This window comes from Chaetomium strumarium (assembly GCF_033439665.1).
Source record: "Chaetomium strumarium strain CBS 333.67 chromosome Unknown B0T15scaffold_3, whole genome shotgun sequence".
Classification (NCBI taxonomy): domain Eukaryota; kingdom Fungi; phylum Ascomycota; class Sordariomycetes; order Sordariales; family Chaetomiaceae; genus Chaetomium; species Chaetomium strumarium.
In genome coordinates this window covers 2,688,566-2,705,529 of record NW_026944431.1, presented here as the reverse complement: position 1 = coordinate 2,705,529, position 16,964 = coordinate 2,688,566, and the positions used below count along the sequence as shown (strand labels likewise).

The window sequence follows — 16,964 nt, the reverse complement described above, 5'->3', positions numbered from 1 at the left end:
ACGGGCCAACAGCTTCATAATGGGCGACCAGGGGCTTTGTGCAGTTTTGAAAGAAGTCGTTGACAACTTGCATGTAGACCTAGGCTCAGACAGCGCGCTGCGACCTCTACTATTTTTCTACGCACTCTTTCCGCCTGCATCTTGCCCCGGTTCCATTCTCGTGCTCAGTTTGTACCTAATCATTCATGAACGCTTCTTCGATATAGTGCGGATCGTTCGGGCGGGTTGAAGCAAAGAACCGAAGCCATTGAGGTACTATGTATGTACTGGCTCTTTCTCCCAGGTCCCCGGGACCACGCAGTGCGCACCATTGATGCAAGCTGCAGACCACAGCATATCCCTCCAACGTGCTAACCTGTCTTTTTTAGCAGACGAATTCTCATCGACGGCGCGATGCATTTAAGTCACCATGCGCCGTGCCGGGCGCTGCTCACAGCACTGCTGGCCGCGCCGCAGCTTGCATCGGCCTTCTACCTCCCCGGTGTCGCGCCGACATCATACAAGCAGGACGAGCCGGTGCCGCTTTATGTCAACACCATCCGGCCAGTCGCAGGGTCAGATGCCATGTTACACTCGGTTGTGTCCTACGATTACTATCACCCCCTTTTCCAGTTCTGCAAGCCCGAGCAAGGGGTCGAAAATGTCGGCGCGAGCTTAGGCAGCATACTGTTCGGGGACAGGATAAAGACATCCCCATTCGAGCTTAAGATGAAACATAACGAGACCTGCAAAACACTGTGCAAGACGAAATACGAGAAAGGGCCGGCCCAGTTTGTGAACCAGCAAATCCGGGAGGGAATCAGCCTCAACTGGCTAGTGGACGGGCTTCCAGCAGGGCAGCCGATCGTAGATGACTGGACCAACACGGAGTTTTATAATCCAGGATTCCTTTTGGGACAGACGACGGCGGAGGGTCACCAGGTTGAGTTCAACAATCACTATGACATCCTTGTCGAATACCACCAAGTGGCCGGGAGCAAAGACCAATACCGTGTCGTGGGGGTGCTTGTCCAGCCCGAGTCGAGGAGATACACCGGCGGGGTCGGCCCGGACACGTGCAACGACCAGACGCTGCCCCCCGTAGTTCTGGACGAGTCGGGCGACACCGAAGTTCAGTTCACATACAGTGTGTATTGGAGGCCGTCGGCGACAGCTTGGGCAACGCGCTGGGACAAATACCTCCACGTTTTCGACCCCAAGATCCACTGGTTCTCGCTCATCAACTCGGCCATCATTGTCGTCTTCCTGGTGCTGACGGTCATGTCGATCCTCGTCCGTGCTTTAAAGAAGGACATAGCCCGTTACAACAGGCTGGATCAGCTCAACCTTGAGGACCTCTCTGGCACATCAGCCCTGGAGGATGGCGTTCAAGAGGACTCGGGCTGGAAGTTGGTCCACGGCGACGTGTTCCGCACGCCCTCTCACCCGCTCTTGCTCTCCGTCTTCCTGGGTAACGGCGCCCAGCTCTTCGTGATGGCCGGCTTCACCATCGCTTTCGCCCTCCTTGGCTTCCTCTCCCCCTCGAACCGCGGTTCCCTCGGCACGATCATGATCCTCCTCTACACCGTCCTCGGCTTCGTCGGCGGCTACACATCGGCTCGCATGTACAAGTCGCTGCAGGGCGACAAATGGAAGCTCTGCATCATCCTGACCCCTCTCCTGGTGCCGGGCATCGTCTTCGCCACCTTCTTCCTGCTCGACCTCTTCCTCTGGGCGAAGGAATCCTCCGGCGCCGTTCCATTCACCACCATGCTGGTCATAATCCTGATCTGGTTCGTCATCAGCGTCCCGCTCTCCTTCGCCGGCTCATGGCTCGGCTTCCGCGCGCCTACCATCGAGCCGCCCGTCCGCACCAACCAGATCCCTCGCCAGATCCCGCCCGTCACCACCTACCTCAAACCGGGGCCGAGCATGTTGCTGGTGGGCCTCCTCCCTTTCGGCGCCATTTTCGTCGAGCTCTACTTCATCATGAGCTCCATCTGGTTCAGCAAGATCTACTACATGTTCGGCTTCCTCTTCCTGTGCTACGGCCTCATGATCATGACGTGCGCCGCCGTTACGGTGCTTATGGTGTACTTCCTGCTGTGCGCCGAGGATTACAACTGGCAGTGGCGCTCCTTCCTGGCCGCCGGCACCACGGCCGGCTACATCTTCCTCAACGCCCTGATCTACTGGGTCAGCAAGCTGTCCCTGGGCGGCTTTGCGGGGAGCGTGCTGTATATCGGGTACAGCTTGCTCATCTCGTTCTTGTTCTTTATCCTGACCGGTACGTGTTCTTCCTCCGCTTGCATGGAGTGTGAGCTATTTTCTAACAATTTACGTTGCAGGCTCCATCGGCTTCTTTGCAAGTTGGCTGTTCGTCCGCAAGATCTACTCATCCATCAAGATCGATTAGACAGTGTAAGATGGGCGCAAAATTCAGGGGATGGGCCTGTCGTCGTGGTTTCCGTGGTTGCTTGCCATCTAGTGGTAGGCTAGGTAGTCGAATCGATGTACAGTACCATCGCGCAGGGGTACGGAGGATGTGGAAAAGTTTGTAACATCAACACGAGGGAAGTTAGTGCTTGTGTCCCGGGCAGGGAGCATACTATACCATACTAGACGATTGTTGTCTTGTCTTTCCTCAACATGGGCGACGGAGTTGAACTTGGGCCAGGGTTTCTGACGGAGAGGCGGAATGCGGGCTGAAAGAGAGGCGCGGCTGAGGCACATTCTTGCCTTAGGATGATTACGGTACCTTACTTAGTACTGCTTTCTTCCCTAAACCGTGAACCGGACCGCTCTGCTTGTTCCAATTGTAAACCATTCCGCTGTCCCATGATGCTGTAATGATGCTTCCCTTGCAACGCCTTTTCTGGTTCCGGGTATTAGTAGTGTACATGCCCTCTGCGCCATGGTGCATAGAAAGTCTTCCCTTGCACCCCGTTGACCCATCCCACCATTGGATACCACCGGGCCAGGGGTTTCTGATGCTTCTTGCCATCGTGGTTAACCTCATTCCTAGCCGAGGCATCAGCCTGCTCCAAGCTCGGCTGGTCCTTGTGTTCAAGAATAGTCACGTAATCGTGCTTGTGGTCCTGCCGGTGGTTATCATCCCACCCCAGAGGAACACTCTTCTCCAGATCGAGCACCTCGGCCTCAGCCTCCCAGTCATCATCATTCCACCCCGGAGGAATTCCCGTCTCCGAATCCAGCACGTCGGCCTCGGCCTCCTCAAGACAAGATGCCTAATCCTCCTCATCTTCGTCGTCGTCATCCGCGCCCAGGAAAGTGAACTGCTTCGGCTTATTCGCCGCCCTTCCCATCCCCACGGCAACGCTATCCGTCCTCCCGTCAGACCCACCAGCAGCACCAGAAGCAGCAGCCTCCATCTGCCTCGCCCGCTCCCGCTCCCGTGCCATGCGCTCCCGCTCCTCGCGCATCCGACGCTCGGCCTCTTCCCGCTCCCGCCGCGCCCGCTCCTCCGCTTCTTTCTTGGCTTGCTCCTCTGCGACCCGCTTGCGCTCTTCCTCTTCCGGGTCGTAGTTCTTCGGGTCGATGCCCTTGTCCACGAGCCGCTGGATGTCGGCGAGCGCGCCGGACCGGATCTGTTCTGGTGTCGGCCAGGGCTGGAAGCCCGTGTCGAGGAGCGGGTTGACGGCTGGTTTGAGGTGGGCGGGGAGTTTCTCCTCCGTGGTGGGGGGCTTGGTATATGGTTGGGAAAGCGGAAGCTGGCTTGTGTGTTGCGTTGTAGCGGCCTCGTTGGCGGCTGTGTTTGGTGTAGACGCGCTCAGGGGGGCTGGGGTGCCAATTGAGGCGTTGCTGAAGCCGAAGTTGAAGCTCGCGTTGGGTGTTTGGGCGGTCTGGCTTTCAGGATCGGCAGGCCGGCTTGCGTTAGACTCCAGGTGATTCTTGAGCACAGGCGGCAGAGGGAGGGTCTGGCGGCTGATGAGCCGGGCGTAGGTGAGAAGGTCTTCGGTTGTGAATTGATATTTTGAGCCGCCTGGTGGGGTGGCGGTTACAGCAACAAGCTCTTTTCGCATCTGCCAGAGAGAGTGGATGATGTCCTTGATCTGATCGTCGTAGCGCGATACGTCCTGTCGCAGTTGTTGTATTCGCGCGTAGTTGTTCTGGTGTTTCTCGAGAAGTCTCAAGCCCTCAGTAACACCGTCTTGGGCGGCTACTAGTTCCTCCGCTAGCTGCTCTGACGGATTGTTCTTCACCACTGAGTCGATCATGTTATTGAGCGCCTTCTCGAGCCGCTCAAAGCGGCCGTCCAGCTCCTTATCCATGACCGGCGCATATATTGTCGTTGCGTATAATAGTTCCGATACCAGGTATTGACAGATAATGTTGATAGAAAGGCGAATGATAGCTCCTGGTATTGCGTATGCTGAATGTGGGGTAACGAAGAGCAGTCGGGGAAGTTTGAATGATGAACAAACGGACGCGTTCTGGGGAAAGCAACATCAGCCCCACCTTCCCAAAAGGCCAGAAGCGCGATCGTGCATGTGACAACCTGGCCTGAGGCACCAATTGGCTAGCCCGAATATTGATGCCTCAGGCACCAATCCGATCACCTCCGGCTTCATCCGCAAGAATCTCGCGAGAATCGAGCACTTTGAGGTGTCGCACATAAGATTGTTTCGCAGCCATTGAAGCAGCCACTCGCTCTTCCCGCCACAGCCATGAAGACGAATCTCACTGTATGTTGTGGAGCGACGCTCTGCAATTTCTACGCCCTGTTTTCCTTGCTCCCCAGCTGCGAATGCGCATGCACAAATGGCACCATCAGCTAACCGATGTCATTCACAGAGCCCTCCACGCCGGCCGGCGTCCGGCTACCCGACGTACAAGAGCCCCTACGGCCCGAAGTAAGCGCTCACCCATTTTTCGAGGTTCACGGTCGCCCTCCTACAGGACGAGCAACTCTGCGGTCGCCGATGGCAGGAACCAAGTGGGACTGAGCAGGTTGCTAATTGGGTTGGTTTTAGGTACTTCTACCAGTCCCAAATCGCCGGCATCAGCACAAAGCACCTCCTCAAAGAGTAAGTCCTCAACGAACGTCGTACCGCACATTGCAGGGTATTAAGTCCAACCCTCTCTGGCGCATACGGGTCTTATGGTCGCCGCACAGGACAGCGAGGAATCGGGCTGGCTTTCTGCTGCAACGACTCATGAGTGCTGTTCTGGATCTGCAAATGCAGACATGAAGATGTTGGAAAGCATAGGGCCTGGCTAATCTGGATGAAGGGGTGTCAAGGCTGGCATGTTCGGCGGTGTCGCACTGTTCGCCGTCATCTTCTACGCCTCGGGCATTCCCAGACTACAAAGGGACATCCTCCAGGTATGCCAGCTCTACGGTGTCTGCACTCGATCCGTGACTCGCTAACTGTCCCACAGAAGGTGCCTTTCGTTGGCCACTACTTCATCCACGAGATCCCGGCTTCGGACAACGTGGGTGCAGTCTATTCCAGACGGATGATTGGGTTGCTAACTATGAATTATAGCCGTTCTAAACAGTCTTCATCCAGCGTGCAAAGACGGCGGTTGTGGCGCCCGAGGTTTGGGTTGCGCATTTGCCGTGTTAGGTGTATGTGAGCCCTGTATAAAAGAGAGCGTGCTATAGACTGCCCTTCCAAGGCCGATGCTTCCACTTCCCACTGCCACGGTGACCACTTCAGTATATTCAAGATCCCCCAGCGATTTTCCTTGCGTGCGAATTCTACTGTGGGAGCCATGGCCGAGCGCGCGGTTATCTCTCAACGCCAGCCCTCGAGATGTCCAGTGCACGGACCTTCTGAGATCCAAAGCACTCCCAATGTGGACACCTGTGAGATTCAACACACTGAATCTCAGTGAACTTTTATGACCGAGATTCCAAGACCCATATCTAACATTCGTACCAATGAGTTGCCAGTAATTTTGAGGGTTTTCTAATGTCCATTTCCTTTACGTCATTCTCTCATCACGCTCGCTACAATGGAAGGCGTCTGGGCCGTCCGCGAACGCCTGCCCATTGTTGAGCTGCTCAAGGGGCTCGCCATCGCGTGCGTCCTCGGCTCCTTTCTTGCGCCGCTCTCAGGGAAGACGTCAACATCGGCCAAAGCTTCCCCGCCATCCATTCGAGTGCGATTACTTCAGACTGTTGGCTTCCTATGCCTTTTCCTGGCAGCTAGCGCTTGGCTAGCACTTGTGGACAAATACGTCCCTGAGCCGTACCTTGTGAGTGGCTCACCTGTTTCCACAATAAGACTACACCAGCTGCACTATACACTAACAAGAGATCAGGATGAGGTGTTTCACATTCCGCAGGCCCAAACATACTGCGAGAGCCGCTTCTTCGACTGGGACGACAAGATCACCACCCCACCAGGCCTGTGAGCATACTTTACCCCTTGAGGTTAGTTCGCTTAAGACGTCACTAACACCGTCACGCCTAGCTACCTACTGTCTGTGGTGTATCACAAGCTCTGGCTATTGCCGCAATGCACTCCATCCAGTCTAAGGTTCATCAACCTACTCGCTACGCTCTTAACCGCCTTCGCCGCCTCGCAATGCCGGCACCTGATCGAGATTCGGATGGCGGAGCGAGACGGGAAGCCCGGCCCTCAGGGCATCTCCTGGTATGCGTACCATACGGGTCTCAACGTCTCCCTCTTTCCCATCATCTTCTTCTTTTCAGGATTGTACTACACCGATGTGGTCTCAACCTTGGTTGTGCTGGTTGCGTACCGGAACCACCTGCTTCGGATAGGCACTCAACGTCCAAGTCTAGCGAATGACCTCTGCACGGTGATGTTGGGCATCGCTGCGCTCTTCATGCGGCAGACCAACGTCTTCTGGGTCGTTGTGTACATGGGCGGCTTGGAGGCAGTCCATGTCCTGCGGTCTGTGCAGTCCGATTCTCAGCCGTCCCAACAGAAGCTCAAGCTTCATGACCCACCCTTAAACCAGTCGGGCGCTGAGGGTATGTCATCCTTGTTCCGAGACTCAGTGATAATGAGTGCTGACGATCCAGACTGGCTGGCCTGCCTGCTTACCATTGCCATCACGGCCCTCTGCAACCCTGCCAAGGTTCTGCGGCAGGTCTGGCCTCATATCGCCATCCTCGGGTTGTTTGCCTGTTTCGTGGCCTGGAACGGGGGCGTGGTCTTGGGTTTGTTATCCTGGCCAACCACTCAATTGCTTCAGAAGCTCTAACAGCTGTCCAGGAGACAAGTCCAACCACATCGCCACCATCCACCTCGCCCAGATGCTGTACATCTGGCCGCTCTTTGCCTTCTTCTCCGCACCCCTACTTCTGCCATCCATCATCTCGGCCGCCTTTCACCCCGTACGATACCTGCAATCTCTTCTCTTCATATCGTACGGAAGGTCCTCCTCCCGATGGTCGTCCCTCCTCAACCTATCCTCCACCCTCCTTGCCATCCTCCTCTCCCTGGAGGTGGTCAAGTACAACACCATCATCCACCCCTTCACCCTCGCCGACAACCGGCACTACATGTTCTACGTCTTCCGGTACACCATCCTGCGCTCCCCGTCCCTCCGCCTCTCCCTCGTCGCGGCCTACACCTTCTGCCGCTGGCTCGCATGGGACACCCTCTCCAGGGGAAGAAGCTCTCGGCCCATAGCAGAGGAATCACCTCAAGCCGACCTCAACAACACCAACGGCAATGAAGATGCGGGAAAGAACCCCGGCTCCCACCCCGCGGAAGGCGTAAACATAATGATGTCAACTAACCCGCCCCTCACATGCACATCCACATCCACCGCCCTCCTCTGGCTCCTCACCACCGCGCTCTCACTCATCACCGCCCCGCTCGTCGAGCCACGGTACTTCATTTTGCCGTGGGTATTCTACCGGCTTTTGGTGCCACCTTGGTCATCATCATCATCGTCGTCGTCATCATCAGCCGCAACTGCGGTTTGGGGTGGTGGTTCGGGTACTAGCGCAAGCGGAAGTGGGAAGACCGGCGGTTCGGGTCGTGCGTCGTGGTGGGAAGAGGTGGACAGGACGGTCGACAGGCGGCTTATGCTGGAGACAGTTTGGTTCTTGGTTGTGAATGCGGTGACGATGTACGTGTTTCTGTTCAAGCCCTTCTATTGGAGGGGTGAAGACGGGGAGCTGCTTGATGGGGGCCGGGTGCAGAGGTTTATGTGGTAGCCTGCCTGGTTGGGCGAGGCGGTAATTCCAGTGTAGCAGCATGGGGTGTCGTCTACCTTAGGTTAGGGGGGGATTGCGCAGTCAGGCTGCTACAGCTTGCAAGACAACTTTGTGCTTCGTGAGAGCCGGCGGAGTGAACGTTGTGGAATACATGTTCCGTCCTTGCGCTTGTTGGTTTCTAATGCATGAAGTCTGTAAAAGTCTTTTCCTGATCCTCGGGCCTCTTCCAGTCCAGTCATATCTCATTTAGTTTCCCATGTTGTTAAGACCAACCCAGCCCATCCGACGCCAATGCCGCAGAACGCCTGTCATGTCCTTCGCATGTCATTCGCGAAGTCCCTCCTCGCCCTCGCCCCCACTGTATGGCTCACTTGGCCGCAACCACTGTTGCATGTTCCGCCTTCCCACCCACCCCTCCCGGGTTCCCGTCTGGATACCCTGTCCTGCCCAGCATGATACACCACCGCTGTTTTGCCGTACCGCGTCTCTCACAGACTCAGTCGATCCAAGCTCAGCCTATCCCCGCTCCTCACCCTCCGCACCACTCCCAACTTGAAGAATCTCTCTTCGCCCGTCGCCGTCCGGCCCCCGATGTACAGCTTTTCGGTCCCGAGGGCGTCCCTAAATCCCTCGCTGCTGCTATCACTGCCTCTCCTCCGGCCATGGCTGTTATCATGGGTGCCTTGTGATTGAGGTATCGGGATGCCGCCGCTGTGATGATGATGGTGGTGGTGGGGGTGTCGGGGTGAATGTAATGGGAGCTGGCTCATTACCCCGCCGGAACGTGATGCTGAGGTGGACGGGGAGGTGGCTTGGGAAGCTGCTACCGCGGCGGCAGACGTTGTTATCGAGCGCGGTGTTGCGGCTGAGGCTGGTTGGGCGGCGGTGGGTTGTGGGTTGTGTTTGTTCGGTTGCTGGGTCGAGGCACTTGCGTTTGAGAGCGACGATGGTGTTGTTTGCTGCCGGAAGGCGGCGAAGAAGGTGGAGAGGAAGAAGGGGCGCTGCGAGGACATGTTGCCGCTCATGGGATGTGCCTTGAGGGGCCACTGGTAGTTAGGGTGAGGTGCTCTTCGATGTGCGCGGGCGATATCCTGCTCGCTTGAACTTCGAAGCCGGCGCCGTCGTCTGCAGCCGTGGTCGATGGCTCCCTATTCTGCTCACGATCGTTTGTCGCACAGTGGGACCCCGCTGTGCCTTAAGAATTCCTTTGGTGCCTGGTTTGCCGTGGAAAATGGCCGTTTGGGGGACGGGGAACGGAATCGCCTCTGGAAGAAATTCTCGCAGCTTGGCCCGTGATATCGACTCTACCGTCGTCATACACCCACTTAACGGCAGCAGTTTCTCACCTCGCCTTTGCGTCTCTGGATTCGACGAAATAGTCGTACTCGTTACCGAAACAAAGTCAAGGTCAACTTGTGGTGTCTGTATGATGCCCTAGCCCTATGCTGTACGTGGCACCATATGGGTTCGTCGTTTGAAGGATTGAAATTAGGGTCGAAGCCCCTCTATGAAGGTGTAGGCCGCTTCTTTCCGGAGCGACTCTCAAGGTTCGCAAAGCACGGGTCTCGGTCAATCCCGGGATCAGCTCGACCAATGACCGGTCGCATATTTCCTGGACCATCTGAGGGCGGGCTGGCGGAGCCGGGGCTGTTGGGTACTTGGGTCACGGATTTGCCCCGCTTCTGATAGGCTGCGGGGACTCCGGGGAGAGTGGCGTTTTATGTGGGTAAAGAATTACATATGGAGTATCCGTACTGTGATAGACCGCGTACCGGAACCTGCCCAATCTCAAGAAAACCTCTCAGACTTCCTAAGGTTGGTCACCCCCAACTTTGGAGTTGGTTTTTCCACCACTCGGCCAGTAGCCAGAATTTGCTTTTAAACCCCAGGTGTACGTTACACCTTCCAACAGAGTCCCTCGGTCACAAAGACGGTTGCGACCCCCTTGATCCTTCCACACCTCGTACGGTAAAGGTCTCGCCTACCAATACGTTTCGGCACGATCTACGAATTCTCTCACCTAATGGATCAGTTAGGCTAGAACATCACTTGAGGATCATGTTTTCACGGACTTTTAGGAGGATTGGAGTGAGTATGGCGGAGGGTAAGAAGGACATGGGACTTTGGCAAGAATGATGGGTTGAAAACCGAGGCGGAATAACATCGCACAATCGGCCGACCAAAAAAAACCATCATCAAACAACAAAGAAAAGCGGATGACCGGGATCTTTTGAAGAGTCGTCAATACCCCGGGCGGATGGGACGTACCGGCTCCTGTTAGCGCTACTCGGCCTCTAACCAGCCTTCGGTCATACGTTATCATGCTGAGCTAGGCCGCTCTTGATATCTCTTCAGGAGCAACGCCTAGGTTGGCTCTAAAAACTGTTGCTAAGATATTCACTAACGTCGTCCACGAGATCTTGTAGGACCCTCCCAGCCATCCCCTTCTTACTAATCAAGTCGCCGTAGTGCTTCTTGGCTTAGTACTCGTCTATTGTAGTCGAGATAGTAGCATAGAGGTTGGGCATTTCTCGTGTTCCTTCGGCGACGCGTGTGGAGAAGTCTGCGCCAAGCGCCTAGAGATACGCTCGAGTTCCGCTGGGACCTCGGGGATTGTCCTTATATCGCTCTGGGGGGAGGGGCCAACGGTCAGGGAACAACTTCAAGCCCCAAGAATGGTGAGCGAGGGAAAAATGATAAGGATGCGTCCCACGTACTGTAAGCCTTCTGGCTAGGGTGACTTGAAACGATATGTGAGGCTGCGTCGGGCGATCCCTGAAAGACGATGGCGGTAAGTCGGTGGTGGTCCTTGATTTTCCGGTCAGCGTTGTCGTCATTAAAAACGCCAGTATCATCGCCATCAGCGTCCTCGGCCTCGGGGTGGATGCTGACGACTTTAGCATCAGGAACGCGGTCATCCCCTGAAGCAGCAGACGGGTTATTGGCATGGTATTTGCATTGGATGTGGTGGTCCGAAAGATCTCGTAGGAGCATATCAGCCATCATCTTCTCATCGGGTATACGGCCGCAAAGTTTGTTTGCTTGGTGCTTTTCTGCCGTGGTCGAGATAGCGGTGTGATTTTCGTCTTGTGGCGTGTTTCAGGCGCCCAGCCCTTCGGGGACTTTCCATATTAGGAGGGTTTGCTTGCAGAAGGCCGTCTCGTCCTGGCTCTTCCGATTCTGCACGCTTGCCCAGCACTTCGCAAGAGCACAGATAGGCAGGTCCCGCTTGGGGTCAGGACTCAGGGGCCTCTAGCTGTGTGTGGTATTGGAATGATTGGGCTAGAGCACGTCGCAGCTCGCTGCCTACAGGCACGCGTCACGTCAGCCAACCATTAGCCGCCGACACAGACCGGAGGTTGTACGGCTGCGTTCTCAGGTCGGAGCAGGGAGCTACCGGGGTACGGTATCTTGGTGTGCCCGACGGGAACGCCCTCAGACACACCCCGCTCTTTCTCTCCTCCAAACGATCTCTGCCCGACTCTGCTGGGCAAGCCATCGACAACTTGCTTGTTGTCCAATCTCGAGATACGCTGTTCCGGAGCCATCACTACTTGCCCTCAGTACTCAACCCATCTTGCAAAATGGCCAGAGATGACGTCGACGCCGCCTTTGCGACCCTGACGCCCATCAACCCATTGGCTCGGATGGCATTTAGTGACTTGTACAGTCGCCTCATCGCCGGACGGCAGGATGTCGATGACAGAGAACGAGCCTTTCGGATCGGTCGAAACACGGAACTCGTATCAGATCGAGATGTGGAGGCATTCAAACGACACATACGTCGCCGGGCAGCCAAGAAGGCCGATGCAGATGCAGACCAGGTCAGCGACACTTTGCCAGATACGCAATCCAAGTCGGAAGATAATTCCAACGACTCGGGGCCGGGATTGATCTGGCGCGGTCACTTCATTCTGAGCTTCAGACCAGATCCATCTAGATTGATATTCGGGTGGACCGTAGGGAAGCGTAAGCTCCTTGGTCTTGAGCGTATATCCTCCCGCCTGCTAATGTCCTTGTTTGTATATCTACCTTTGCCGACGAATATTAACTGTCTGTTCGGCATATCCATGTACGGTTCACCTTTTCTTAGTAGACTAGGTAGCTAAGGATCGCTTCTAATTCTAATAGTCCTACCTGGCTAGTTATAGCCAGCGGTGTACTGGTTACAAAACGGCTTTATATCTTGAATATATATACTATCCGGATTTCCTCTGGTGTCCTCCAGTACGAATTCCGCTATACCGAATTCGCCAACACGCCTGGGTATCCTACGCTTCGGGACGATTTCATAAGCCGTGTAAAAGGAGATAATGGGTTTGTCGAGCTTCCCGAGATACCTATACCTTAACCGAACCAGAGCTAGATTGGCTCATGGGCAATGGGCCGCCCGCTAGGAGCGGCCGGCGAGGGTCGTGTTTTCGAAGGCACTAACACCAAGGACGAGGTCGCTACGCTTCAGATCGTGAGGATCTCAAATAACCGAGACCGAGCCTATGTTAACCTGCAAATCAGCACCTACGAAGCATTGACGTGCCTCGTAGGCACAAGCTGCGATGAACATCGCATCCTATAGCTGGTTGAGGTTACCGGTAATCCACAAATCGACAACGAGATCGTTCTAGTTCAAAGTCCTGTTACGAGAGTGACGCTTGACGCCTTCATTGCAAACCACCATAGCGGGTCAGTTCACCGTTCATGCAAGCCCCTTCTATAGAATCCTATACCTGGCAACGTGCTAAGCATGGTGGTGGCTATATATCATACATTGCATTGTCTATAATACACTACTGACTCTTCTTTCCATAGAGGACGAAACGGTATGTCGAACGACGTAGCGGCTGCGTTATGTGAATTGCTCTCGGCCGTCAAATTTATGCATGATCACAGGTTCATTCATGGTGATCTGGCACCAGGCAATGTAGGCATCGATTTAGCACCGGTCCGAGTGACGCTTCTCGGTATCAGCATAGCCAGTCGTCTCAGGCGGCCCGGGGATTTGCTACCACCAACGCCGGGCAGGAGAGACAGTATCCACTACCTTGCCCCGGAATGCGAGCTAAAGCAGCACGGCTTACCCATCGACGTATGGGCCATAGGGGTCATCGCTTACTAGCTCACCTATGGACATAACCTATTCAGGTTCCGGGTCAACCCTTAGCGAGTTGGATCGGCGAACGAAAAACTACGACCTGATTTTATCCAGCATTACGAAGATGCTATGTCGAGAATGGAAGCTGACCACCGACACGCCCTCGCGTCACCGAAGGAAGGCTATATATGTCGCGAGTACCATATAACTCTCAACTTGAAATCAAAGAGGCGGTGCGGTGACTGACGCGGGCTTAGTTGGATCTCTAATCAGAAAGATGCTACGGTTCCCAGGGCTCGACCTAGGTTATAGGACCACCAACACCGGGCTTCGTATAACCGTCAATGAGGCCCTCTCTGACGCGGACTGGGGGCGAGATTTTCTATGAGCCCGAATGGCAGAAAAGCGCGTCGAGATGATGACAACCTGATGGAAGTGTCGAGAGCGATATCTCTCTTGAGGTCTATAGACTATGATGAGCAACAGGAGTCAGTATGCCGGCTGCCCGCGCTTCATGATGGCGCTCTTGTGCCATGTGATGCTTTGAATGGTATTCCCGAAGGGGGTCGGCATGGTCTAGACCTATTGTCATGAAGCCGCATGCTACAGGTCGCACAAAAATGTTTGTTGCATCTTTCCATCCACCAGCGTGAACTTCGTATATTGCCCCGTCGACAGCTTCCTTCTTGAACGCATGCACAGAAATCAGAGCCAACAGTTATAAATATCCGGGCATGTCCCCGTCGTCGCCGGCCTTCTTGCGCAATGTGTCCCATATGTGACGGACAGAGTACCCATGCCCTCCGGAGAGTTGAGAGCAAGGGCGAGTCTGGGACCGCAAGTGACAAGCGCAACAGAGTTGATCCGCAGACACATCGGGTTTCTTCAAGGTACCGGAAGTACCAGGGTTCGGACACGGGTAATACCCGAGGGCACCCGGCACACCGAGAATTGTATTCTCCACGCCCCTTCCAAACATCACCCCCCGGGCCCGCCCCCTCCAGTCAACGCTCCCCTCCATGCAGGTGGCTCAGTGTCTCTCGGCTTGATGGGGATGAGCCAAGTTGACCGGTTAGCCTTGGACTCACGCCGTATTACGAACCGATGGTATCCTGGGTCAACAGGTTGCGGAAAGTCATGTTTCCAAAAGGGAGAAGGTGGGAGAATGAGGACAGCGGATTGTATACCCGAATAAGGGAAATCCTTAGAGAGGCTAGCTAGTAAAGTAGTAGTAGCTGATAGATAGCGTTGCGGGATGCTGGACAGTCCGTACGTCGATGGGTGACTAGAAACAAGCCTACAGAGATGCAGAGTCGATCATTCCGCCCGCCCATCCGTGTAGCGGCCAAGTCGCTTCTACCTCCCAGCCTTGGGGCGCCGTCGCTTTGGAGCGCTAGGTCTGGCACCGTCGTTCCGTTATAAACGACTATCCATCTTCTCTGTCTCCTAACGATGGTTAGCATCGGTCTCTCGAATTCTTATCCTGTTCTTACCCATACACAGTCGAAGAAGCCCTTAATCGCAGCCTCGCCACCGAGCGCCTCTAGCCTGCCAGCTTTCATCTTGTCTTTGACGAGCCTTGCTACCGCCCGAACGAGCGTCGGCGCTGTCTACTTCATGTCTTCATTTGTGATATCCGGGTTCTTCAACTCGGCAAGACCGATTTGGATCCCAGGGCTGAATGCCGGACCATTGGAGAATATGGCCACCCAGAGCCAATGTATGACAGTTTTGTGCTCGAAATACGGAGTGAATCGTGCCTGGCCCAAACAAGACGGTCTAGCCTAGCCTGAGGACGACGACCTTCCATCTGCCACCGGTGTACAAAGTACGAGTGGGGCCTGGCCATCCACGCTTCTCGTTCTGCTTCTGTCGGGTGTGACATCCAACCGAACCTAAACAACCCTTCTTGAGGCGTGATGTACGTAGTGTAGCCGCTTCAGAGTCACGGAAAGTACTCGTATCTTCAGCGCTTCGGTTTGTCGTCTTCTGCAAGCTTCGTACCTACCTTAGCTCTTCGAGAACGTCGTGGGGTCGGTATGGGAGGTAGTAGAAGCTGAGCAACGAGACAGAATTACCTAGTTGATTTCCCTCGTCATGTGGTTCAGGGCGCAATGTGGGGGATGCCTAGACGGGTAATGTATACCTTGTAGGTAACTATTATTCTGTGTCAACGACGACTAAGAATCAGATAATGCAGACCCTACCCTTATTTTACCCGCCTAGAAAGAGTACCGACACACCTTGACCGCGCAAAGAAATCAAAGCCCGTAGTAGAATAGAGTGAAGGAAAGGCTCAACGCTCAGCCACAGCTGGCTGGCTGGAAAGTGATCTACAGGGAGGGAAGCCCTAAATAAACCCCCTCTCTCACAAGTCACAACCCAAGAAGGCCCCGACTCTCAGAGTCCACGCACGACGTCCTTGACCTTATCAGCCACATAGCTGACCTCCTCTCCCAAGAGCACGAGCGTCTTCTCCAGGTTCTCGGCCCTCTTCCTGGTCTCGTCGCGACCACGCTCCAGCTCAGACACCCGGAGCGTCTGCTCAGCGAGCTGAGCAACGAGCCGAAGCCTCTCCTCGGCGACGGCGGCAGCTTCGGCGGCAAGCCTTAGGCCTGCCTGCCGCAGCTGGTTGTTCTGGTAGACGAGCTGGCCGTTCTCGGCCCGTGCTGCATTCCGCTGGGCCCTCAGAGAGAGGATTTCGTCTGCCGCTCTTTTCATTAGGTCGTCTTTCCGAGTGAGTTCTCCCTGAAGGTGCCTGCAGCTGTGGCATTCCGAGGTGGTAGCGGCGACCTGAAAGCCGAGGTTTTAGTTAGAGAAGAGGTTGTTACCAACGGGTCGGTGTGCTATGGGACGGGAAAGTCAGGGGCGACTTACCGCCTCAGATGAAGGGGATGATCCAAGATCCACGGACACGCCCTCGCTGTCCCCATCGCTGTGGTACTCTTCGTGGCGGTCGACAAGGGGCTTGGCCTTGACTACGATGCAGTCCTGCGCGGGTGTCTCAAGGTGAGAAGAAGTGTTTGCGTTGCCTTCCATATTGGGTATTTGGGTGGAGGGTCTTGTGAAGATGAGGTATTAATTTGATTGCGGTGGAGGTAAGGAGGTAAACTTGAGGATTTGGAACCTGAGTCGAGGAACGATGGAAACTAATTTGCAGTTGAAATAGAAATAGGGAAGGCCAGTTGTCGGTGAACAAGGCGCGCATTTTCTGGGACGAGTCGGTTGTTTTTCTCGATGGAAAACCAGGAGAGTTTCAACAGCATTAAAGGCGACCTGAACAGCTCAGCCGTTCTGCTTCTATCCGAACTCACTTTCGTCCCTTGATTGGCAGCCACAGCCGGCCTGTGCAGGGCAAAGGCCATCTGCAGAACCGGAGGCGTCGCTCGTGGATCATGCTGTCCGGATGTCCTGTTCTTAGCCATCCATGAACAGACTCACCGAATCCATGTCGAAGGCACTCGAGTTCTTTTCTTCTCTAGATCAGGGAAAATTTCGAGAGGTGCTGTATGGTTCAACTCCTTGTAAACCTTGGGGACGTCTGATAGACTGAACTCAGGCACGATAGAGCGGAAGACCTGTGGCACTATGCCGTAGCACCTCCCGTCGCGCATGCGGGTTGCGTGGCTGGACGCGAGGAGCGAATACAGTCGTGGCAGCCCTCTGGTTCATGAGGCAAAGGTATTGAAGAAAACACACAGCCTTGCCCGGAGGGAATTTACCCTC

General features: G+C 55.1%; 6 protein-coding genes across 6 annotated transcripts; 4 read left to right on the top strand and 2 right to left on the bottom strand.

The window, feature by feature from the left end:
• The first annotated feature begins 1 nt into the window (after position 1).
• On the top strand, positions 2-2,740 carry B0T15DRAFT_501693 (uncharacterized protein). Its single transcript, XM_062867402.1, has 3 exons — positions 2-259; positions 369-2,266; positions 2,328-2,740. Exons 2-3 carry the CDS (start codon positions 394-396, stop codon positions 2,393-2,395), a joined length of 1,941 nt encoding a protein of 646 aa, XP_062722913.1. The 5' UTR covers positions 2-259; positions 369-393; the 3' UTR covers positions 2,396-2,740.
• Positions 2,741-4,401, bottom strand: B0T15DRAFT_529333 (vitamin-D-receptor interacting mediator subunit 4-domain-containing protein). The gene has a single exon (XM_062869101.1). The coding sequence runs from the start codon at positions 4,269-4,271 to the stop codon at positions 3,228-3,230; it is 1,044 nt and encodes a 347-aa protein (XP_062722912.1). The 5' UTR covers positions 4,272-4,401; the 3' UTR covers positions 2,741-3,227.
• A 170-nt stretch (positions 4,402-4,571) lies between these two features.
• On the top strand, positions 4,572-5,804 carry B0T15DRAFT_529328 (ubiquinol-cytochrome-c reductase complex subunit-domain-containing protein). The gene is made up of 6 exons (XM_062869100.1): positions 4,572-4,685; positions 4,795-4,853; positions 4,974-5,027; positions 5,233-5,326; positions 5,383-5,436; positions 5,490-5,804. Exons 1-6 carry the CDS (start codon positions 4,668-4,670, stop codon positions 5,496-5,498), a joined length of 288 nt encoding a protein of 95 aa, XP_062722911.1. The 5' UTR covers positions 4,572-4,667; the 3' UTR covers positions 5,499-5,804.
• A 157-nt stretch (positions 5,805-5,961) lies between these two features.
• Positions 5,962-8,146, top strand: B0T15DRAFT_395623 (glycosyltransferase family 59 protein; the record flags this gene model as incomplete). The annotated part of the gene is made up of 5 exons (XM_062864789.1): positions 5,962-6,204; positions 6,271-6,359; positions 6,423-6,949; positions 7,001-7,138; positions 7,194-8,146. The coding sequence occupies 5 exons, from the start codon at positions 5,962-5,964 to the stop codon at positions 8,144-8,146; spliced, it is 1,950 nt and encodes a 649-aa protein (XP_062722910.1).
• Positions 8,147-8,618: 472 nt separating this feature from the next.
• Positions 8,619-9,389, bottom strand: B0T15DRAFT_165855 (uncharacterized protein). Its single transcript, XM_062862161.1, has one exon. The coding sequence runs from the start codon at positions 9,169-9,171 to the stop codon at positions 8,635-8,637; it is 537 nt and encodes a 178-aa protein (XP_062722909.1). The 5' UTR covers positions 9,172-9,389; the 3' UTR covers positions 8,619-8,634.
• Positions 9,390-11,474: 2,085 nt separating this feature from the next.
• On the top strand, positions 11,475-12,695 carry B0T15DRAFT_165847 (uncharacterized protein). Its single transcript, XM_062862160.1, has 3 exons — positions 11,475-12,218; positions 12,278-12,611; positions 12,662-12,695. The coding sequence occupies exons 1-2, from the start codon at positions 11,731-11,733 to the stop codon at positions 12,495-12,497; spliced, it is 708 nt and encodes a 235-aa protein (XP_062722908.1). The 5' UTR covers positions 11,475-11,730; the 3' UTR covers positions 12,498-12,611; positions 12,662-12,695.
• The last annotated feature ends 4,269 nt before the right edge of the window (positions 12,696-16,964 follow it).